The sequence below is a fragment of the Xiphophorus maculatus genome, chromosome 23, assembly GCF_002775205.1.
Source record: "Xiphophorus maculatus strain JP 163 A chromosome 23, X_maculatus-5.0-male, whole genome shotgun sequence".
NCBI classification, from domain to species: domain Eukaryota; kingdom Metazoa; phylum Chordata; class Actinopteri; order Cyprinodontiformes; family Poeciliidae; genus Xiphophorus; species Xiphophorus maculatus.
Genome location: NC_036465.1, coordinates 19,126,080 through 19,150,685, shown reverse-complemented (window position 1 = coordinate 19,150,685; position 24,606 = coordinate 19,126,080). Strand labels below are relative to the sequence as shown.

Sequence of the window (24,606 nt, the reverse complement as noted above, 5' to 3'; positions counted from 1 at the left end):
TTCTATTTTCCTGCGTGGTTGGAGTTAACCTCCATTTTACCAATTTGTCTGTTTGAACCGAAACCACCAGCTGTGTGGATGCAATTTTTAAATCAACTGAATAATTACGTGGTTACAGTGCATCTCACCTCTGCGAGCCACATTATCAGTGACATTTTCATTTCAAATGAACGGTTACACACAAGTTGGCCTCAAATGAAGCCCTCTTTGTCTCTGTGCCCGTCTGTGTTTCATAGCGTAAGGTAAAGCTAATTCTCCATCGCCCGGAGCCTTTTTCTGCTACTTGACACAGAATCTCTATTACGGGATGACATATCGCCAGGTAGAGATTGACACAGTGTCAATTTAATCTCCAGTGGTTGTCGTTAATGGATTAAAAGAGCGCATCCAACCTTATCATGTATTAGTGGCAGAATTGAGGACATGTTTTGGCTCTGTGATAATGGGCTCAGGCTATTTTTGTGTCATGTTCTGTTGTCTTGGTAGCAAAGTGGCAGATATTGTTTTTTCCTTTGGGGATTAAGAGGACTTCTATTGTGTGAGTGTAAAACCCAAGTGTATGAAGCAGGAGCCATGGGGATATGGCTTTTGGCAGGATAAATAGGTTTACTTTTATGGTTTTTCATTGATTTTCACAATTTCTTAAGACTATTTAATGAAGAGCTTGACAGTAAAAAAAAAAAAAAAAAAAAAAGCCTAAAAACCTCCTCCTGTGTTCAGGGTTTGAAAGTTCAAAATAAAAATGCTACGCTGTGAGATGCGGTGTTCGTTGTGTGTCCTAATGTGCAGCGGACCGCCCAGACTGACTCACACAGCTGTCCCTGTGCTTTTAATTAGCCCTAATAACCATTTCAATTCCATTAGCAGGAGGCAGCAGCTCCTCTCCAGCACTACTACAGCCAGTCAAAAAGAAAAACAGAGCATTTATACACAGCAACATAACACAAAAATTGTGGGCACTTTTTGTGTACTTACAATGTAAGTACACAAAAAGTACTTACAATGTCAGTGTTAGATTTTCTTTGTAAACTCATGCTTCTGGGATGTGAGGTGTGCATTAATAAAAGAGGCATATAGAAACAGTATGTTGGTAAGTCAGTATAGGATCATATAGGACATCATTGCTCAAAAGATTTTACAGTTTTGGCTTTCAACATGTTTTTAAAACACATTTTTCAATTAGGCATTTCATTCACTCACCAACCCAGTTTCCTGCTTCTAAATACAGTTTACAGTGCATTTAAGAAATTCTGAATATGACTGAAAAAGAATTTTATTTCAGTAACTTATTTCAAAAGTTAAATCTATTACATAGCTTTATCAAACGTAAACTAACTTATTTCAACTTTTTATTTCTGTATTGTAATATTTAATGGTTCTTGGCTCCTCTTTCTCTAAACATCTGGCTTGCAACTACAAGTGAGAGTAAATTAATTTCCAGAAAGCAGCAAAGAGCCAAAAGAAGACAGCAAAACTTTTTAATAGCTGTTGCCTCAGTTGGGGGTTCAGCTGAGGTCGGCATGACCCTGAAAGCATGACTGAAGAGCTACTCATTGGATTGCTGAAATAAAAAAATAAAAGTCCTGTTTTTTTGGCTTCAAAAAACCCTCAGAATAATTTACCAAACACAGGGGTGGTGCAAGTATTCATGATTATTGAAATTGACTTGGAACATAGTTGTGGGGATGTTTTTCAAGAATTGGTGAAAGAAACTCTACATTCTTCAGTGTACCAAGACATTTTGTACAATTTTGCAAGAACAGTTTAGGGATTCCTGTGCTAACATGACTCTACACCAGTGCACAAAGCTCATAAAAACATGGATGAGCAAATTTGGTGTGGAGGAACTTTATTGACCTACAGATTCATGACCAGAACCTGATAGAACACCCTTGGGATGAATCAGGACAGAAACCAACCTGTCCAACATCACTGTCTGACCTCACAAATGCACCTCCGGAACAATGGTCAAAAATCCCCATAAATACACTCCACCTTGTGGAAAGCCTTCATAGTAGGGCCGTTGGAACGACATCCTAATAAACCACATGGACATAGAAAGGAATGGTTGTCAAGTTTATTTGTGTATGAGCGAGTATTTTTGGCAACATAGCGTAGCTCAATGACATTTTGATGTCCAGACTTCTCTGGGAAGTGTTTGTGTGACAAAATTGATTGACTTTTAGCTTCATTTTTCAATTCACCATCAAATTATAACATATATTATCTCAAAACACTTTTCAAGACAGGAGATACAATTCTTATGAAATTGTTTGGGTCCATATTGGGTTCAACTCAATAACTTTAACGAGTCCAGTTCATTCCAGTGCCATGCAATTATGCAGACTTAGATTTAAGTTCAATACAACCCCAGCTGCATTGCAGAACAATCAAAGTGGATTGGTCTTATGATGCCGGGTGGTAGTAGGTTGTCTCTCTAAGAAACTTATGTTTAACATTTTCCTTTTTTTTCCCTTCTCACCTCCTCTTTCTCTTCCCTCCCAGTTGACCAATGTGATCGTGCCCTTCATGTTTAAGTATGCAGTGGACGAGCTAAACCAGATGTCGGGGCACATGCTGAACCTGAATGACGCGCCAAGCACAGTGGCTACCATGGCAACGGCCATGCTGATTGGCTGTAAGTCCAAGACTCGTGTTACGCTGCCAGGTGTTGTGCTCATCCGAGGAGACTGCAGGACTCTGTTGTGTACATGCTGACCTTTCCAACAGCATTCATATGAATGCTGCTACGCGACCTCTTCTGCATGTTATTAACTTTATTAGCTATTTTCTGCATTTGACTTTGTGTCTATTTATAACTCCCTCATCCATATGATGGGCTTAAAGGGCTTTCAGATGTAAATAGAAGACAATGCACTTTTAAAAGGAGAGGTTCATAAATCTCTTATGTTCTTTTCATATTTTTAGTTTCAAATCTTAAGGTTTTCTAAGCAAGAAAATATGACCCCAACAAACAGTATCATTGATCCCAACTTTGATTATTTTTATACCAATGTACCTTAAGCAGCCTTTTCTTTTGATTAGTACACTTAAAGTACCTTACAAAAATATTCACACCCTTTGTACTCTACTTACAATAAAAAAATTATTTTATCGCCATTTTACATCACAGATCATCAAGCACATTATTTTGGGGTGGAAGATAAATTATACTGATATCTGAGAAGTGTGTATAAAGCATGTATTTGACTTAATGTCCACATTATTTAGTCTGACCTTTATGCCACTAAAAGTATACATCGTGTTTGAATATCAAGAGTCGTTAGACTGTCCAGATGGCAAAATGTATTAATGGTGTACTGAGTGTTAATGCACAGCACTTAAAATGATCTATTCTACCAAACATTAAATCTGAACAGCACACATTAATATTGCAATTGCGATTTGATATAATGTGCAGCTCTCGCTTGATGCTAACACTACTCATGGCATTATTTCAACAATGACTACTTTTCAATTAACACACATATTGGGAGATCTCTGGCTTAATATTTGTCCTTTGAGTAGACAGGATCTCTGCAGCTCCTCCAGAGTTATCACATTCCTCTTGGCTGCTTGTCTGATTAACACTCTCTATTCCTGGCTGACAGGAATAGAGTCATGCCTTGGTAGGTTTGCAGTATCACAGGTTTACCCGATGTAGTAGTTATGTAAATTTAAAAAACTATTTATTGCACTTTATTTTATTTAAGGATATTAGAATAAATATATACAAAGACCACTGTTGTTTTTATTGAAAAAACAAGTGTTTTTTGTTAGTCTGTCCCATACAAGCTCAACAAAATTCTTTGTGGTTTGACAGAAATGCGAAAGTTATGAAAACTTTATAAGATGCTGTGTTGCCCATTTAAGAGGAACGTGGGGAACCATCTAAATAAGAGAAACCATTGTTTTTGTTCCTTCTTTTGGACACTCTGGGCTCTGGATTTGAAGCCTGCAGTGACTGGTGTAATTTTGCTGTCAAGGTTGCACAGTGCTCGTCCTACCTTGTCAGATGTGGACACATTGTTCATTAGATGAGCATTCCTATTTAACGCCACATTACAGCCCCGTGAAGACCAACAGACAGAGAGATTATCACCCTGACTTGGTCTCGACAAACTGCTCATGTGTTCGCACAGCTTAGAGGCAGCATGTATCATTTCAGCACAAACTCTTATCAATTTGAGACAGTCATTGTAGCACAGTTATATGCGTTTGGTGAGATCAAATAATTACCTTAATTTTTAAGTTGTTAATTTTATTTAACTGAGCTAGTTTGGATTATATTCAGTATAAAATTAGGCATTAATTAAAACAGTGTAAAGAAGGCTGCCTCACTTGCATCCACCCTCATCCTTTAGCGAAAGTGTTGAAATTAATCCTGGTAATTGAAAACTTTCCATGACATTCTCTTTAAGTCCGCCTCCCTCTTCTTGTATTCTGATCACACATGTGACCCGCACACACAACATTTCTGAGCACGCTCAGATACCCTCCCTGTCTCCAGTCTGTTGTGTATTGAGGCTTTACAGAGCATCATAGTATGTAATTACTGGTGGGAGGCTGTTGCTGGAGCACTGCAGCGCTTACAGGCCAGAGATGATTTGAAAGATAGGTCCCTCCACCTCATACTTCCTCTGCCCTTCTGCAGTCAAGAGGCCTGAAAATCTCATCTGCTTCCGAATGCAGTAATTTATTTCAGGGTGTTAATGTTTAAAATGACAGTTTTGTCTTATTTCAGAACCATTATGTGTGCTTTAGATCACGGTCACACACGATTTCAGTACTGTTTAAGTATTCCTGCTTTTCACAGCAGGTGTCTTAAAACTCCCCATCTCCTCTGCTTCTCCAGATGGTGTCTCTCGGGCTTGTGCAGCCTTCTTTAACGAGCTGAGGAACACTGTGTTCGGCAAAGTGGCCCAAAGCTCCATCCGACGCATCGCTAAGAACGTCTTTCTGCACCTGCACAACCTGGACCTGGGGTTCCACCTCAGCCGCCAGACGGGGGCGCTGTCAAAGGCAATCGACCGCGGCACAAGGGGTATCTCCTTCGTCCTCAGCGCTCTCGTCTTCAACCTAGGACCCACAGTCTTTGAGATGGCCCTCGTCAGTGGTATTTTGGTGAGTGTTGGGATTTGACACAATGTCTACAGAAATAAAACTGCGCATTTCTTTGTAAATGGAGTTCTGCACTGAAAGTGTTTGCCAACCACAGATCATTTTTAGTAATGATGGACCAGTGTGAGATTCTGAACCGTGAGTCAAGTTGAACTATTTCACTATTCTGATCCCAAAGTTTTATACGAAAAGCAATATCATTATTTTTGTATATGATGCTTATTATTGGCACTGCTGCAGAAATAATACAGCGTATTGATAATTACAATTAATATAATGGGGTTTTTTAATACATTGATTTGAACAATAATGTCAAATGGGCACCAACTAAATTCATACTCCTAAGTAGTAGTTTTCAAATGTTTAATTTTCAAAATATATAGAATAAGCTAGGTAGGCTGTCAGACTATTTTAGTAGGTTAGAAGCAAGCTGTGTGCAAATGATCATTTTTAGTTTTAAAACAGCTTAACCTTAAAAGTATTTGATGGCACTCCTTTAGTTTTCTTATATTTACTGTCTGTGTTTATGCATGTGCATATAACAGAATTTTTGTTTTTGTAAGCATGATGAGTGATTAGATACAACAATGTGTTTTCTGATCACTTTATTTTATGTTTATTTAAAAAAGTTACTGTTTTAAGAACAAAAAATATTTACCATTGTCCGAGACGGCATGACCAAAGTTATCTCTAGCCATATGGACGAAGAGGATTTAGTAAACCAAATATTACTGCTTACCGCCGATCAGCTGGCTGAAACAGAGCCACAAAATGTTTCCTGTGATTCTTTGGAAATAGGCTTTAGAAGCATTTTTAGACTAATTCATGTTGATTTCTTTGTAAATCATAGCATAATATGTTGAATTTGGTTTTTTTTAGTCTACTTTAAGCAAGTCTTATACAAGTATTATTCAAATTTTTATTAATTCTTCAGGTTTAACTATAATTGGTCAACAGAAGACATTAATTTCCTGCGTAGGGTTCAGCAGGCTTAAAGCTTTTTGCACATAACTAAATGATAATTTGAAAAGTGATTTTTGTATTTTTTACAAGGTTTGTCTGAATTTAAATGCCTGAAGGTCTTGATTACTAAACTTGTTCTTTTTACTTAGTTTCCACTTCTTTGTATAAAAATTTATGTTTTACATTTTGAAAATCATTTTAAACCATGACTCACAAAGCTAGAATATGCTAATTAAATTCCAGTTTAGTTGTTTGAACTTCCAAAAAAAAAAAAAAAACAATTCCCCGAATGGATACCCAGAGAATGTCAGGTCCATCATTTTGGATATTTCTGGGTGTCATGGCATTGGGAGGTTTTTTCCACCTTGCTGTCTGTGCCATTCAGCTCTTCGCCGCTCAGGGCCTCGCATCACCTTGACAATCTGATTGTCTACAAATTATTTTCGGAGATGTTGTCTCATTTACAATGTGAATGGAATTTGAACTTTTGTTGGAAATGCGGTCCATTAGTGTCACTGATGAATCCCAAAGTTTGGAGCAGCTTCCCACCCCCATTCAAGCCAAAATAAACTGTTCTATGATTTTATCCTGTTGCAGAAGGGAAACTACCAGACTATTTGTAATTTTAGTAGTGCAGAAAATTGTAAGTATTAATGCGATTACTTCCTGCAGTTTTCAGGACCCTCTTAAAACCTTGAGTGATAGCAGCATTGGGTCACTGAGCATGGTGTGGTTTTTGGATATTTTATTCCGAAAATGTTGAATTACTACACATAGATGGTCTGTCTTGCTCTTCTTTTCCACAGTATTACAAGTGTGGCGGACAGTTTGCAGCAGTGGCCTTGGGCACCTTGTCAGCATATACTATTTTCACAATTCTTGTTACTCAGTGGAGGTAGGAAGATTTCTATGACTTTTCTGTCTGTCTGTAGGTCAGGATTGTTATTCCCTGACAAGCTCTGTAAATACCTCAGTGGCTCCATGTGCTACCAGTAAAAAAATGTCACCCACTGGCTGAAGCGTACTAATGAAAGCTCTCAGGTCACAATGCATGTGTCTCGACACAGGACTCGTTTCCGCATTGAGATGAACAAAGCAGACAATGAAGCAGGAAATGCAGCAATTGACTCGCTGCTTAACTACGAGACTGTGAAGGTAAGTTACCACGCCTACATCTATCTGTTTGCTCTTCTTGGCCTTGTGTCTCCTGACTATTTTTTTTAAACATTGATGATCAATCAAATAATTTGTTAAATTAACTTCAAGTTTAATCTGTTTTGACTCAACTGTAAATTCTATTTTGTTCTTCTCTTAAAGTTCCTTCTAATTCCATCTTAAAATAATCTGTTTCTTAGCTCTTGTCAATCCAGCCACAACAAATCTACAGAGCTTATCTGGACTCTATGAAATGTTTTCCCTGGTCTAGTCAGTGACGCAAAAAATGTTGTAGGTTACTGTTTTGGCACAGGCGTCTGCTATTTCAGGTTGTTTTTATCCAGAAATGTCAGCGTGGTGCTCAGCTAACTGGTGATGTATTAACATTGCTTTACAGCTTTTGCTCTTATTGTCTGTGTCAGGTAGTTATCTTCATTCTACATCAGCGTTAGTTCTTAATGGTCTTGTCTAAAAATAGTTTCTTATAGTTGGACTTGCTTTGTGGACCATGTCCAGTGTGGTTTTTGTAAGGCTTTGATCTGTCAGTACTGATGTTATCCAACACTAATTTCTCTTTTAGAACTTCAGTGTAAGAAAATATTTCGTTCTCGCTCTGAGAGGTCATAAATCAGGGACATAGATAGTGTAATACAGCTGTATGAGAAAACAGATGCTGTAAAACTGTTTTAGTATCATTTTTAAAACAAAAGCAAGACGGGCAGCTTGGTGACTCAGTGGTAGAGCAGACGCAACATAAAGTTGTAGTCCTTACCGCAGCTGTCCTAGGTCCGATTCCCAGCCTCAGACCTTTTACCTCATGTAAAAGGTCTGAGACCTCTGGGCTGCACTTCTTACTGTACAGCTGCTAACGACTAAAAGTGATCAAAAACTAAAAGCACCTAAATTGATTTATTGAGCTTAAATTCGTGATGGCTGTATAAACTCAAAAGAATCTGAAGTCTTGCTCTCTCTCACCTCCTCACAGCCTGGTTAAAAAATAGTCTCCTTTTTAAATAGCAACTTATGTCTCATCGACAGTTAGAATTAGTTGTCCTTAACTCTTCTTCCCTCAGAAACAGCCTCCCCATAAAAGAGTGTTTTTGTCAGCGTGAACTCCTGGTTTCGTTTCTGACGGGCCAGTCGCTGGTCAGGCCCGATCCAGCTGAAAATCGGTCAGGCCCCGATTTTCAGCTGGATCGATCACCAATTGATCAATTGTTGATCAATTGGCCAGATCACCAATTGATTTCTCAGTTCCTTGCTAGCTTGAAGAGCTTTCAAGAAAGCTTATCTAGAGGACTTACAGAATGAAGATAAGTACTGATTACTAAGCTAATAATATTCAGTGAACTCGGGTTTAAATATCTGAGTTCAAATTTTCCTCTTATTTTTCCAATGAAATTCAGAGCAGCACACAGTGTTTTACTAGACAGTTTTGAGCACTGCAGTGGCCGTTCCAAATCTATTTTGTTGGTGTTATTTTCCTTTCTATGTAATTTTGTCCTGTTTTCCTTAACATCTTGTTCTGTGTTATTTTGTGTCATCTGTGTCAATGCGGCCAGATTTAGCATCACTCTGAGCTGTGAGTGTGCATATGTAATTAGATCTCCACCCACTCAGAAATTCATTCCACTTCCACAAAGGGCTGTACAAGAACCTGAACGCAGCGCCTGTCTTCCATGTGCTACTTTCTGATTTCCCTCTCCGATTTCACTGCATTTTCTTATATGCAAATCCGCTGGAACTCTGTAGCTGTGCAGCTTCACTGCCGTTAGCTAGAGGAGCAAATCGCCCACTTAACCGGAGCTGGAAAACAATGGAGCAAACTAAACAAACAGCAGTTCTGCAACAATATTTAGTAATTGGCAGCAGAGTTGTGGACTGTTTTTTATTTATTTATTTATTTATTTATTTATTTATTTATTTTATGTGTGAAACGCAAAAGTGTGTTTGTGGCTGATCCACGAGCCATTCTCTCTTAATGATATTAATCATAATTATGTAGGGTAACACTTATGACGGCTTTATATGCTTTGTTGTTAATGTAGGCATCTGTGGAAGCTGCTACACATGGAAATACAAATAAAAAATGTTCCAGTGATGAACACTCAGCTATAATTCTTCTTCAGAAGTGATGATTAGGCTTCACTATCTAATATGTGTAACTGTTGTTTTGTGCCACAGTCGTTCTGCTCTGTCACAGTTTCAGATCTGCTGCCAGTTCAGCAAAGCAGGCTTTGGATTCTGTTCCATTGCCTTCATGTCCTTTAAAATCTGTTGGGAGCAGATGAAGACACAGACATGAAAAAGTGCTTTAGAGCCCAACTGAGACACAGTCTCCACTCGGAGCGGTCACTGAGAACAAATGCAGCCTTGAGGCAGACTACAGCTAAAGTGTGTATCTGCCTGACACTGCTCTCCATGCTACCTTAACCTTTCACCTCAACCATATTTGTGTCTCTCCCTCTTTTTCCTGTAAACTTGCACTTCCCTTCGTTCCGTTTGCGAATGTGTTCGTCTCCCTGGCCTCTGCTCCCATCTCTCCTCAGTCCTCATGTTTGTCTTCTCCCCTGCAGTACTTTAATAACGAGAAGTATGAAGCAGAAAGGTATGATGAATTCCTGAAGATCTATGAGTCATCCTCTTTAAAAACCACGTCGACGCTCGCCATGCTCAACTTTGGCCAGAGTGCAATCTTTAGCGTTGGCCTCACTGCAATCATGTTGTTGGCAAGCAAAGGCATTACAGCAGGTGAGTAATTTAAAAGCTCATGATGATTATGTGAATGTGTGGGTTTAATTTGGGACATTGATGCTGAACTATCTTAATTTAAGGCCATCCTTGAATTTACCGGAATTGTAAATAGAAAAGCAGAAAAAGAATCTGAACTAAATTTGAACTCTGTTTGCCGCAGAGTTTCATTAAAATAAAACCTTTCAATATGAATGCTTGAAGAGAAAACTTAAAACAGAATCAGACAGATGAAACTGTCAAATAAAACCAACAATGAACTCCATTATAGAAACTAAATGAGAACAAAGCACAGCATGCATGAAAAAATGGCATGAATAGGAAATAAAATAGCCTTGATGCAGAAAATGAAATCACAGGATGTGGAGCTGCTCAGTCGGCTTTCACTACAACTTGAAAGAGAAAGTGATGACAATTTTTATTTGTTTTTGTCTGCCTTTGAAAGATGTATGCAATGATAGAGCTATTCAAAAGTAATGCAGATCTACCATTTTCTCATATTTTATCTTGTTTCTACCACAAACTTCTGTTTAATTTTATCCCTGATTTTGTCTGCTTTGTTCTTCTAAGATCCTGTTTGTTCACTAATGTTCTCTAGCAAATCTGTGAGGCCTTCAGAGAACAGCTGGATTTATTCTGTAATTAAACGAGACACATGTGGCATATATTTACTAAACTGGTGACTTCTGAAGGCGATTGGTTACACTTGACTTTCTATAACTAAAGTGGGTTGATTACAACTAAATGCTTTTGTTTTTACATCACAAGTGTACACAGCCCTGGGTTAGTGTATCACATAAAATGTCAATAAAATACATTACAGTTTGTAGTTATAAAATGACAAAAAGCTGAAGGAGTATGAACAGTCTTACGAAGCACTGAAGACTGCTACGGCTGCTCTGTTGCCATCGTGTAGGTACCATGACCGTAGGAGACCTGGTGATGGTGAACGGCCTGCTCTTCCAGCTCTCTCTTCCCCTCAACTTCCTGGGGACAGTGTACAGAGAGACCAGGCAGGCGCTCATCGATATGAACACTCTGTTCACCCTGCTCAGCGTCGACACAAAGATCAAGGTAACGTGTCAGCCTGACACAAACTTTGTGCCTCTAAAACAGAGATTTCTTTGTGTTCATACATTTGTGTCCTCTAATAAAGGAGAACAGAAAATATGAATTTGTGCACAGCAGCAAGTGAGCTTAGAGTTTGGACTGAAATTTAAAAGCAAAGAACAATACAAAAGCCTCTTTGCAAGACCCTATTTTTCTTTACCACAGTAACACAGAGAGCAGTACCTACGATTTAATCCTGGACTGAAAGAGTTTTCATAATAGCTTGACTTAGACTATCTATCCACAAGATGTGTGTATAAAAGAAATGATGGGTTGGAGTCAAACATGCTAATTACGTGCTTGGTGCGACTCGAAGACTGCTTCGTCTTTACCACCTGTAGTGCCTGACATTACTGGCTGCACTGGTGGTATCAGGAAAAGAGTTCAGCAGGAATGTGACTGAATCTTTATTAAACTGGACTATATGTTGAAATTAACTATAACTGCAAAGCTCATTTATATCTTAGAAAAATAGTGTTATGTAAAATTGAGGGGTTTTTTTAGATTTACGTAATATTATATCCAAAACCTACCTCAAGTGTTGCCTTGAATCGTTCATGCATGTTTGAAAACATCTAGGATCTTCTGTGGCAGCCTTTTCAGGGTGCCTAAAGGCTCCCTATACCTGACCCCAAGCCTTCCCCACTCAGCTCCTTCAGACTTGTGGCAGCACCAATTGGCAAACATGTGGTGGAACTGCACATCTGCTGAGCTCATTGAACAAACCACTTCGCAGTCCAACGCTCCTAAGAATGATTAACACAAAAATGAGGAGCACTGTTGTGATGAAGAGTAGGAGCTTAAGAAATAGCAGCCCAATTTCATATCATCAAATTATTTTTGATATGTCTTGTTTCATATTTACAGCATAATTACAATATCTGAAAGTAACATAGCTACTTGATTTTGCCATAAAATGGTACTATGTGCTTGCAAAATACATAATAGCGTTAACTGATTTATTATTTTTCCTTGGTGTATCATTTTTCTTAAGAATTTTAGTCTGTCTTAGATATATAAATTACAGAGCTCTGAACTTGTTCAAGTTTTGTATTTAGTTATTTTTTTAAAAATTTTAAAGTTTAAGTGTGTGTTTCTTGTAAGACTGGGAGTGTAAAATATCCCTCATCTGCAGCAAAATAATAGGTGGCATCTTTATTTAGGTTTTGTTTTTGCCTTTATTTGGCACTCCCTCATTTTTCATTTGGAGTTTTTCAGGCTCATCGTTCTCACTCTCATACTTTTCAGAGCTAGAGGTGAAACGATGAGATCTGTCCAATGTTCCTCCTCAATAACAGAATCAAATTAACAATATGTTGCGGGTCTGAGGCTGGACCCGTTGATTAATAATTGTTTCTAGATCCAACCACCATCTGGTGCTTGTTAAAGTTGCAGCATTAATAAATTAAACAATTATAAGCTTACCGGCCTGACCCCTCTTTTATAGATTAGCAGAAAGGCTTGTATTTTGGTCAGCCATAGCCACTGATAAGGGAGCAAACAAAATAAATTATATGAGGAAAAAACTTCCCATGTGCACTTCTAATTATGGTGATGCTTGTTTCTGTTCTGGAGGTCAGGGGTACCTTGTGGGAGTGCATGATGTCATGAACTCCTGGAAGTACTTAAAAGGATTGAAATCCTTTGCCTAAGTCTTAAAATACTTCCTCATTTAGGAGAATAATTCCAAACATTTGAAGAAATAAACACAGCAATAATCTCATATAAACAAAATAGACCATCTTTCTGGACTCTGGATGATCCAAGGATTTTGTGCAAAAGGAAATGGCCAAAGGTCACCCTCTCTGTACGCTTCAACCTTGTGAAACTACATGGGAGAAAAAGACTGTCTGCAAAGGATTGTTAGCAGTAGTGCCAATAATTGCTCCACCAGTGATTTAGAATAAAAACAACCCTACTCAGCATGTGTTGAATAATTGCACTCAAATTAAAGTTTTAAATTTTATTTATTTAATGTGGCATAGATTTATTGCAATAAAAATTGAATTCATTTCAACGTTTCTCTACATCCTTATCAGAGGTGCCAATAAGTGTAAATGTAAAGCATTGTATTTTTTTCTCTCCAGCTATCAGTTTTATTGTGTTGGAAATGTTGCTGCATTTCTCCTTTTTTTAAACACATGACAGCCCATCCTGCGTCATAAGAGTGCACTTAAGTGCAAATGTGTGTCTGCCGCCCGACAATAAGAAGGCCATTCCCATCTCCAGCCTGTAATTACAGTGCTAGACATGAATCTGTCCAGTTATTTTCCCACTCATCAGTAATATTCCTCTCCATTGTGATTCCTTGTGGAATGGTGCTGCCCTACAGGCCATTTTCGTATGAATGCCTTTTTTTAAATGTGGAACACATTGTCCCATTATGCAGATGGAAAATTATTTAAAACTACCCCCTCACTTGAAACTGCACCACACAATCCAAAAACAGAATAATAATAATTGTGGCTTTTTTTCCATGTTGGTGAGTGTGGAATAATATGTGTTCTAAAGCTCTTCGGGTTATTTACATGAATTGAGAGAGGCAGATTGTGGGTGATAATGTTTCTTGTAGGTTTTACAGAAAATGCTTTCACTCTCAGGCAAAGGACCAAGTTTTATTCAGTGCTGACCTTGGCCACATCTCTGAGCTCAGTATGAAGCTAAAGTTTATTATTGATCCTTGAGCATTCAAAATGAAGGGCAGAGTGAAGATTCAGAGGGCTTTTTGTAATAACAGCTTACAAATGTGATGAATGTCTCTGCATTCTGCCTCTTTAGAAGATGCTGTTGCATCACTCCAGGCCTTGACTCACGCTTCTCTCCTTCTCCCATTCTTCTTTTGTCTGCCAATCCTCGGCTGGTTTTCTGTAGGAGAAGGATCTCGCCCCACCGTTAATCGTCACACCACAGGACGCCACAATCCGCTTCGAGGACGTCTATTTTGAATACCTCGAGGGTCAGAAGGTTTTAAACGGGGTGTCCTTTGAGGTGCCTGCTGGGAAGAAGGTGGCTATAGTTGGTGGCAGCGGGTCAGGGTAGGTTCTGGCTTGAAAAGTAAATTGACTGAAACCTTTAGGGTTGTCATGTCAAGATGCACCAAACAGCCACATCCTGGGTGATACCAATTTCTGGTTCTGATTGAAGTTGACCCGCCAATCTATTTTAGCTTTGTTTTTCTAAGGACTGTAAGACGTGAAAGAGATCAATGTGTTGCAGGTTCGTTGATAGAAGCCATAGTTTAAGTATTTGCATAATTATATTGCTTTTTACTACTGTAAATTTTTTTTTTTGATATTTAAGAATATCTAAACATTGTTAACTGTTTTAGATATCATAATTAGTTTGAGAGAGACAACCTGAGTAAATACAAAATGCAGTTTTCCATGATTTCATTTATTAACGCAAAATGTGCGTCCAAAACCACCCAGTTCAATATTAAATTACAATTACTCCCCTTGTTAAATCAAGAACTAACTGCTTTCATGTTTTTTGGACAACTGTCAGATATCTCAAAAAGCTTCACACCGTCCAAAATTTTTTAAAATGAGTTGTTTCTTAGCCATTTGGAGGTGGACATGAAGGTACACTTTAGTTCATTGTCCTGCTCTACAACCTAAATGCAGGAAATGTTGCGACAAGATTTTGTCGTAAAGTAGAATTCATAGTTCCTTCATTTACTGCATGTTGTACAGAATATTATACCCATCATCATGAATGTTTTTTACAACATGCAAGGTTGGCCTCTGTGTTGTTTTTGGTCTCCAGTGGCTCAAATACTTTGTATTTGCTGCTGTATGTCCCTGATTTACCTGATTTCAAACATTTAAAAAAAAAAAAATGCTGCGCTAAAGTTTGTACTTTGATTGTTGCGTTTATAGAACAAACAGGGAGGAGTTCTTAGTTTTGGGACATTGTTTGAATAGTAAGAAGAAAATCATGTATTTGACCTGCTGATTACCTCAGGTTGGTTGATTGGTGTATCTCTAGTGTCGCACCTCCTCCAAAGACTGAAAGCATAGTCAGTAAACCCAGAGGGGGTGTGGCTGTCTGATTTTTACAGACGAGGCAATAACATAGATTTTTCTCGTCTGTCTGCAGGAAGAGCACCATTGTGCGGCTGCTGTTCCGTTTCTATGAGCCCCACCAGGGTAACATCTACATCGCGGGGCAGAATATCCGAGAAGTCAGCCTGGACAGCTTGAGGAAGGCTTTGGGAGTCATACCTCAGGTCTGACAAACACCAACACAATAAAGCACCAAAACAATGTGTTTATAGCATCACTGTCCTACCAAATTATATACATCTAGAGTTCTTTTTAAATTACATTGATTTATAGTTTATTCCTACAATGTTTGGAAAAGAATGAAATTTGTTTTTATAATTTGCGTTATAAGTATAGATAAAAGAAAATGGATTCGAAATTTTTTATTGTTGCTTAAAAGATAAAATCAAAATTTCCAAATTATAATGCTTCTTATGTTATTTCTTTAAGTTGCCCTCTTGTCCTTTACCAAGTGCAGATGATAAAACCAAACTTGTTAATTATCCTTAAATGAAAATGAGGTTCAATATATTTCATACAGAAGGTTTTGAAACGTCTTAACATTTTCAATGGGAAATCTATAGGATCCCTGTTAATATCATTGTCTATAAATGATCGATGTAATATAAAAACAACTTTGGGGAATTATACACAACGATGATTAGCATCGAGTAATGTTAGAGTAATTGTTAGCAATGATCATTTTTGCTTTGCGAGCACTGAGGATGAGCTGAACAGATGGTGCGTGAACATATTTTTGTCATTTGCTCTGCTCCTCTTCCTCTGCCCCCCAATCCTGTTGTTTGTATCTGCCATCCTCTGTTTCTCTCACTGCTGCCATGAAAATATCCTCGGAAGCCTCATTTTGTTCCCTGACTTTATTATCATCAGGATGCAGTTCTGTTCCACAACACCATCTTCTACAACCTGCAGTACGGCAACATAAACGCCACAGCGGAGGAGGTGTACCAAGTGGCACGTTTAGCAGGCCTCCATGATGCTATCCTCAGGATGCCCCATGGCTATGACACCCAGGTTGGAGAGCGGGGCCTCAAGCTGTCAGGTCTGCTGCACATTTATGTCTACTCATTGTATGTGGTCTCCTGGATACGAACCAGAGCTGTGTGTTTTGTCTCGCTCCCCTGATTGCATTCTTAACTAAAGAATTTAAAAGCTCAGCTGTCATCCTGTTAATTAGCTACTAATAGCTTATGTTCTATTGATAAAGCTCAGAAAAGGCTTGGAAACAAAACCCAGGCTGTTGTATGTTTGATGAGATTTACAATAATGAGATATGAGACAGCTATTGTTTGAAGTCAAGTTTTGACTTTAAACAATATTAGATATCAATATCAGATATCAGACATCACAAACACTGAGCTTTTGTATATTTTCTTAAAAATTTAAGACATTTTTTTTCTGATTTGAAATATTTTGATCACTTATTTATTCTTTAATGTTTTTGTTTTTTTACCCCTCCAGTGGGTCTTTTGTGGGCTCTAGTGTCCCTTATATGACAGTAGGCTGACAGGAAACGGGGAAGGAGAGGGGGGAAGACATGCGGCAAATATCGTCGGGTCCGGGAGTCGAACCCGCGACGGCCGCGTCGAGGACTAAAGGCCTCCAAATATGGGTCGTGCTAACCACTACGCCACCACGGCACGCCCTTATTTATTCTTTAAAGAAGAGTAACAATATATATTTATTACTGTAGCTCAGGCTCCTTCTGTGTTCCTAATGAACCCCCCCCCCCTTGACATTTCAGTTCCTCTGTATTTTCTGTATATTTTTTGGTTGTACTTTTGGGTGCATAAAGCTTTGGCAGTCCAAGCTAAACAGTCCAACAAGGCGGCTGAAGTATCACCAAAATATGGCAAAGCTTTTAGTTTTGTTTTGTTTTTTTAACCTGGCCTCATGTCCTCCTCCTGCTTGCATTTCTATGTTTGCTATGCTAACATTAGCATGTTAACTCTGTTTTGATATAATTATTTACAATTTTTTACTTTGAACATCAGTGAAGAGAGTGAAAAATACTTTGTTGGCAGAAATCCAGATTTGCTGGATTGACAAATCAATATGCAATTCTGCAAGCTGTTCTCATATAAATACATGACCATTGTTAATTAAACGTAAAATTACCCAAATCTGCTCATTCCATGAACCTGCCATGCTGTGCTCCCTAAGGACCTTCCCTCCTGCTTAAAACAAAACAAACCAGCTACTCATTATATCACAAATAGTGACGAACAATGTTAGGACATCTGTCTGTGGGCTGAATCTCCAGGGAAACAAGGTCATCCAGGAAGACAATAAGCTGACACACTCGAGCCGTTTCTCCATCTCTAAAAGCCAAGGTTCACACCTTCCTGCATGTTCACAGATATCTTCTGTTTTTCCACTGAGCAAATGACAAACTAACATAAATTGGTTCCCTTTGTATATTTGTCATGAGGATGTGGACATTAGAAAAAGTTTTTCAGTATTCCTCTCATGACTGTGTGTAGCTATAAGCATAAAAAATCAGTTCTTAGAGCTAAATGTTTTCCAAAATTGCAATTTTATCAGACCTTGATCTGCAATTCTGGACAAAGAAAGACTGTTGAAGTGTTTGAGCACATAAATCACCTAACTGTTTAATAGCAAAATAATTTAATTAAAAGTTAAATGGACTTGAATTCAAATAGATAAATAGAATCTTATAAATACAGAGCTATCCTCTTGTCAGATACAGCAAAGGTGCTTCTTAATAACACTGAGCCTCCTCCATGTTTCCCAGCAGATATTGTTTCCTTTTCTCTCTGTTGACATAGAGGGGGTGCGACTGGCTAAAAAGCTTCAGTTTTGTGGGTGGGTTGCATGATTTTTATGTTGCAGTATTAAGGCCTTTTAGCCCTGCAGGGCCTGTCCCTGTTGTTTTCCGGTTCTGGTGGTGTTTGCATTGAGCAGAGGGCCGCCTCGAAAGTGGGTGGGGATCAACATATCAAGCAAATTCTTGTCGAAGCCAATTACAAAAGTTACGCAGGCATACTCGAGACATTTGGATTTAATTAAATAACTTTTCCGCGAACATTTAGCTTTTTTTTTTTTTATTTCAACAAGTAGTGTTAATTTTGTTGGCATGAGCCACTGATAACTGGCACCAGATCTTGGAACATTTTTAGTGAGCTACACCTGCTTGTTTTGAGTTTAAGTAATAAAAAAAAATTTACATCCTGCTTCTAAAAATAATTTGTATTTTCTGATGAAACATTTCGAAATGGCAGCGATGTCGTTTTTAAGCATTTGCTTAGAAATGTTTCCCCTCGGATACACAAACGGCTAAGTTGTCAAAATAACTTTTGTCTGTGTAGAGAAACGGCTACGAACTGCATCAAGGTTTCAGTTTAATCACTTCCACCATCATTGCGCTGTCATTCATTTATTCATTTTAAGACCATAAGTGTGTTTAAGTGCAGGCTGCCTGTAAGTTGTCCTAATTCGATCAACACGAGACTTTCTGCAATCGGGTTCTTAGTGTCACTCACTTAGCCCACGTAAACAAGACTGAACCGTTTCTGTCTTCGACGCGCAATTACCAGCAGCATGTGGAGTGAGTGAGAGAACGGACAAAATAAAGACATGACTAAGTTCTCATTAATTTCACTGCTGCTGTATGTGACAGCTGCCAGCGAGCAATGAGAGGAGGGGTGTGGATCAGGAAGGGGCCAGCGTGCGTCGCGGTGCTCGCCGCTCTCCACCGCCAGCCATGTTTACACTCGCTGAAAGCCGCTTTCTTTCAAGAGGCCACACGCCGCTCGCATGTAATAAAGGCCGAGTCAGACACAGTGGGAGAAATCTTTGAGCCCTGCTGACTTTTTTTCCTCACAATTAAATGAAAGTCTGTTTTTTTCCAGACTCAAAGCCTGCAGCATTGCTATTGTGTGAGCAATGGCCCCTCAGTTTGTGGCAATAATGAAGAGACGAGCCAAACAGCAACTTGTTGCCTGTCTCTTTGCGTATGTCAAACACCACAGCTCTCTTCACCTCTTATTAATAACGTCTCTTTGTCTATTTCAGGCGGGGAGAAGCAACGCGTCGCCATCGCCCGCGCCATCCTCAAGAACCCGCCCATCCTCCTGTACGACGAAGCGACCTCGTCCCTGGACTCCATCACAGAAGAGGTCGGTCCTGCCGCCGAGACAGACACCGGCATGCGTGCATAATAACAGTTCGCACTGTCTGCATACACATTTAGCAGAACAAACACCCACTCGGTCACCTGCTGTAGGTACACAATAATTCAGCTCCCTCCTGCGTCACATACCTGCTGTGACACACACCCCACACCCTCCCACACACACACACACACACACACACACACACACGCAGCACCCCAATGCACTCCTCTCCCCGCCACCTGCCTCTGTTTCTCCCACTTAATCTCCAGCTCAGCTTAAACCACACAGTCTTTGTAAATGTTACATCTAATGAGAAAGTTCAGCATGATCTTTCTGAACTTGTGCAGAAAAAAAAAAAAAACGAGTTGGGCAGCAAACGTGGCTGTTAATTGAGTTTTTTTTTTTTTTTTTTTACTGTTGCCTCTCATAACAAAGATGTTTTTAGATTATCATGCACACAGTGGAAAGAAAAGCAAATGAAGGTGGATGTTGCTGAGCAACATTGTATTGACTTTGAGTGTCTCTGTCGAATCAAGGTGTGGGAATATGTTTCATATATATTCTGTCATTCATGCTCTTTTTCACACCACAGTTATTGCAAACTGTTTTCCTTTGGATTAGGGGATGCTATTGTAAGGCTTAGGATGTTAAACAGAGCCCTGCAGACGTATTCACTTCCTTTGAACTTTTTCACATTTTCTCACATTAAAACAGCAATCTTCAATGTGTTTTGATGGGATTTTATTGGACAGACCAACGCCAAAGAGTGTATGGTTGAGAAGTGGAAAGAAAATGACACATTCTTTTAAAAACATTCAATTTCTTTGGTGTGGAGGGAAATGATAAATGCTTTAAGAAGCTGAAAATTAAAACATAGCACCTATCTCAGATTTGTCTTTGGGTACAATTTGTAAATCGTGGATCCTTTTCCCTCCACATCACAATTATGTACTCTACATTATGTCGATTTATCACACGAAGTGGCAAGAAAATAAATTGCTGCAGGTTTCGATCATTTTCTTTGTGCTTCCAGAACATCCTGAGTTCAACGAAGGAGATAGTAAAGGACCGGACGTCGCTGTTCATCGCCCACCGGCTGTCCACGATCGTAGATGCAGATCAGATTCTGGTCCTCAATCAGGTGAGAGCTCGCCTGTGTGTCTTTAGCGTGGCTGCATACCTTCACTCATTAACATTTTCATTCAGAACATATGTGTGATGGAAAAGCAAATCATATCATGGATGACTTTCTGAATCCAAACAACCTCAGTGTTAATTGCCAGTCCAATTAGTTACATTTGCATTGAAGAGAAGGACGATGACCTGCACTCTGCATAACCTTCAGCGCTGCGTATCTGCCAGCAATGAGCATATAGCCCGCCGCGCCGGTTTTGGCACTCATTTATTTCCCACCGTTACCTTTTCCCCATTGTACGTGATAAAAACCTGCTTCATTTAACTTTTCTCATTAACTTCAACAACAGGACGACTGTCTGCAGAAGAGAATGTATTATTTTCTCCATAAGGGCTCATTAAAGCAGTCTGACTCGACTGGCTGTTTTGGTCAGATGGCTCGTGTTGTTTGTCTCCGTGTCTAATAATGTATGGGCCATCTTCCCAGACACTGATGAGGCCTTGTTCAGGGCTATACATGGCTCCTCAGATGGCTTCTCTGACAACCGCGATTGTTCTAAACTGTGGCAGAAGTGAATCTCTTTTTCTGCATCCAGGCAAGCGGAAATAAGCGCCGCCGTGCACGGCTGTAAAACACAAAAGAGACCAGGAGTGAAGTCGGTTATTATCTAGAAAGTAAGAGTTAATGTTAGAAGCGATGCAGGTGAGCTGACATTTTCCACCAGTGCTTGAGCGGGAGGATAAAATGAGAGGAGACTTCTTTGAACTGCTTGTCTCGTTCCGTGTTCCCGGAGTCAGATGGCGGGGATCAGAGGGTTGTGACGAGGAGGCACGTCTGCGTGTGATGTCGCCACAGTGTATGCTAGTGTCACCAGCAGAGGACTGCCTGGGGTGCTCATTAAAATAACGAGCAGGGTACAGTCACATGCTCGTCCTGGGTGTGCTAAAGACACTGCCAACACCTCTGCACGCTCAGCCGAGGTGGGGGAAGGGGATGCCCTCGTTTGTGTGTGGCTGCGTGGGAGGGGAAGCGTTTGTCGTTTTCGTCCACGAGTTTGTGTTTTTTTGCGAGAACGCAACAGTTGTTGGGGAGGCGTCGCGGACTCTTAGCAGCGTGGTCACGATGCAACGCCGACTGTCTGTGCTCGTGGCCCCTTTATTTTAATCTGAGCGTTCGCTCCTCTCTTGTGTTTCCAGGGCAAAGTGGCAGAGCAAGGCAGCCACCACACCCTCCTCGCCACCCCAGGCAGCTTATATGCAGAACTGTGGAATGCTCAGAACAGCAAAATCCTGAACAGCGGCACCGGCAAGAACTCAGCTGAGCCGCCGGCCGAGCGGCTGTCCCAGAAGGAGGAGGAGAGAAAGAAGCTGCAGGAGGAGATCCTGAACAGCGTGAAGGGCTGCGGGAACTGCTCCTGCTGAGAGAAGCCTCCACCGCCATGTTCCCTCGATCCTCACAGACGGCCTGCGCTGGAATTCTCAATCTGGAGATGGGCCGCTTCTCCATCTCTTCTCCTCTTTCAACTAGAGGCCGCCGCACGCCAAAATGGAGGTGGAGCACAACAGGGAGCAAGTTTGTTTAGCTCTGGCTTGTGGCCAGATTTCAAGCTATGATGCCAGTTTTCTGAGCTGAAGCAAAGCGTAAGAGACTCTGTGTATCAGATACGTGTGTTGGAGACATCTGTTCTCCAACATGGCCGTCTCCTTCTCCTCATTTTGGACATCTGGTTTAGTGACATCTTTCATTTGCACTGGAAACATGAAATCACTTGCATATGCCTTGACGTTGACAGAATTTGTATGGATTTAGTTTTTTAAATTATTCATAAAAAGGAACTGACCCTAGAGTTTGCATTTTAATTTTTTATTTAAAGTGTGTACATATCCCAGTTCATGCTGCAGTTAAAATCCTGAACTAAGAGATAGATTGAACACTATTGCATAGAGGAGACACTCCTCTTATATTCACCAATACTGCTTGAAGCACATAACTTTATTTGCAATCTCTATTCAGAATATTAAAAATCTGCTTATGAAGAGATGACGTTGTGAAGAGATGATTAATTCAGATTTTTTTCATTAATAAATCTTACACCTATAAGAGGGAAGAGTTCTAAATGTTTCTCACCATTTCTTTCATCTCATAACAAAAGTTTATTGAAGAGGTGTTTAAATGTCAAAGACGGCTTTTAGATTGTGTGACCAAATATGGAGTCTTCCTTTATTGTGTATATTATGTCCTCATCTTTCCGGTGATTGTTTTTGTTGTGGTATGCACAGTTTCCTTCAAATCTCTCCATTTTTGTATCTAAATGAAGAATATTCAGATGTGTTGTACAATACACTGTCAAATATTTTTCTAAATAAATCTGCACCATGTTGATGTGAGTTACTCGCAGAAAGTGTAATAAATTAGGGGTTGACAAAAATAACTTTTCTCTTTAATCAAAGCAAAGATAAATGGAAAGGGTGCTTCTTTCTGAAAATCACTTGATTTTATTCATTTATTTTATTCCTTCAGTTTTTTTTAAATCAGGGGAAGCAAAAAACAATGAACATTTACAAAGTAAATTTTATTATACAAGACTGATTCATTTATATATTGTCCTTTGCAAAGGTGGATGGGAAAAGGGAGCAAAAGCACATTAAGTAAAGTTTAAAAACAGTAACTATGACAACATTTTTGCAATATTGTGATAGTTTTAGTTTCAAGGTTACTGGCCTTGATTTATTAGTAGCCGGACAGGAAGAAGACATGCAGGAAATGACCCATGGACTTGTTTCCCTGGGTACAATTATTCGTATTTCTTCAAAACATAACTGATTGTATGTTTATGATTTTTTTTACTTTCAAAGCTTGTATGTTACTTATGTGATTTAAAGCAGTTTAACAGGCTGATTCCCAGCTTGTAATGCAATAATAATATTTTAGAGGTTAACATGTTTAAATGTGTTGCTGCAGGGTCCTTAGAAGTCACAATATCATATTAAGATTCTTAAATAATTCCAGGCTTATGCCTCAAGTTTTAAATTTAAGAAATAATCTGGATATTCCATGCTGCAGTTCTTTGAAAACAGTTTTTGGAAAACTTTGGAAGAGTCTTCATTTTGTTGTTGGTCAGCAGGTCTTTTTGCCTGACGGCTCCTCAAAAGCCGTCCACTGTTTCAAGTTTCTCCATTTGTGGATAATACTGTAGGTCCAGCTGAATCACCTGAGTCTTTTAAGTATTACAAATGACTTTGTAACTTTTATGACGTGGTGTTTTGGGGATGTTTTAGCCTCTTTTGATGATGCAAGTCAGGGAGTAATCTGGCATTGCTGTGGTTATTACGATTAGTTTGAAGATCTGAAGCACACAAACTGAGGAAATCTATCTAATACATTTTCACAACTTTTTTTTTTGCATTAATCCTAATTAATGAGAACTAAAAAATATATCCAACAGGAAAGCAGAATTTGCCCATTACATAAAAGATGAATTCATTTTTCTCTTTGTAGTCAACTGTCCTGAGAACCAGTACAGCCGACCATGGCTCCGAGTCTGCTCTCCTAATTATCTCTTGACGTAATATTTTTCCCTCCAGGCCTGGGCTATTTCTAGTTTTGTTGTGTTCAGTACTATTACATAAATAATGTTTAAAAAAAAAAAAAGCAAAACACCTCTCAGTGACTGCTGGTTGCTTTCAACTTTCTGCAAACACTGGGATTGATTCATTATAGTCAATGTGGATGTATGCACCCAGAGAACATATTTAATTTAAATCAAATGTAACGTATAACAGAGAAATTTACTTTCCCAGATTAGCTATATTAAAGTTGCCATGAAAACTGCCAGGGCTTGAAAAAAAAAACTATAATTGCAATGAAGAGGACAGGAAATTAATAACAGCAGGAGAACTTTTTCATACTTCAAATAGGATTTATAAAAACACAACACATCCTAAAGAAGTAAGTTTATGAGGCTATGATAAAATTATGGTCAGAAACTACATCATATAAATTGCATAGCCTAAAACATCCCAGCTTGATGATGCGGACATTAAAATTTCAGATTTAGCCTGAGGACAGGTATTTTTCATTCTCAGGAAGCCATCTTCAAAGTCCACCAGCTGCACCAAAATACCAACATGTTGGAAGAAGGAGGAGCAGAAAAAGAAAGAGTGCAGTCCTC

General features: G+C 39.2%; 1 protein-coding gene across 1 annotated transcript in view; it reads left to right on the top strand.

The window, feature by feature from the left end:
- The window catches only part of abcb7 (ATP binding cassette subfamily B member 7), a 32,920-nt gene extending 10,098 nt beyond the window's left edge, over positions 1-22,822 (top strand). Inside the window, exons 5-16 of the mRNA XM_005795328.3 lie at positions 2,506-2,638; positions 4,856-5,124; positions 6,891-6,979; positions 7,152-7,239; positions 9,816-9,990; positions 10,907-11,064; positions 13,972-14,135; positions 15,199-15,328; positions 16,035-16,206; positions 19,200-19,303; positions 20,334-20,441; positions 21,632-22,822. Coding sequence (XP_005795385.2) covers positions 2,506-2,638; positions 4,856-5,124; positions 6,891-6,979; positions 7,152-7,239; positions 9,816-9,990; positions 10,907-11,064; positions 13,972-14,135; positions 15,199-15,328; positions 16,035-16,206; positions 19,200-19,303; positions 20,334-20,441; positions 21,632-21,856 — 1,815 coding nt within the window. The 3' untranslated portion in view covers positions 21,857-22,822. The remainder of the gene's footprint in view (positions 1-2,505; positions 2,639-4,855; positions 5,125-6,890; positions 6,980-7,151; positions 7,240-9,815; positions 9,991-10,906; positions 11,065-13,971; positions 14,136-15,198; positions 15,329-16,034; positions 16,207-19,199; positions 19,304-20,333; positions 20,442-21,631) is intronic.
- The last annotated feature ends 1,784 nt before the right edge of the window (positions 22,823-24,606 follow it).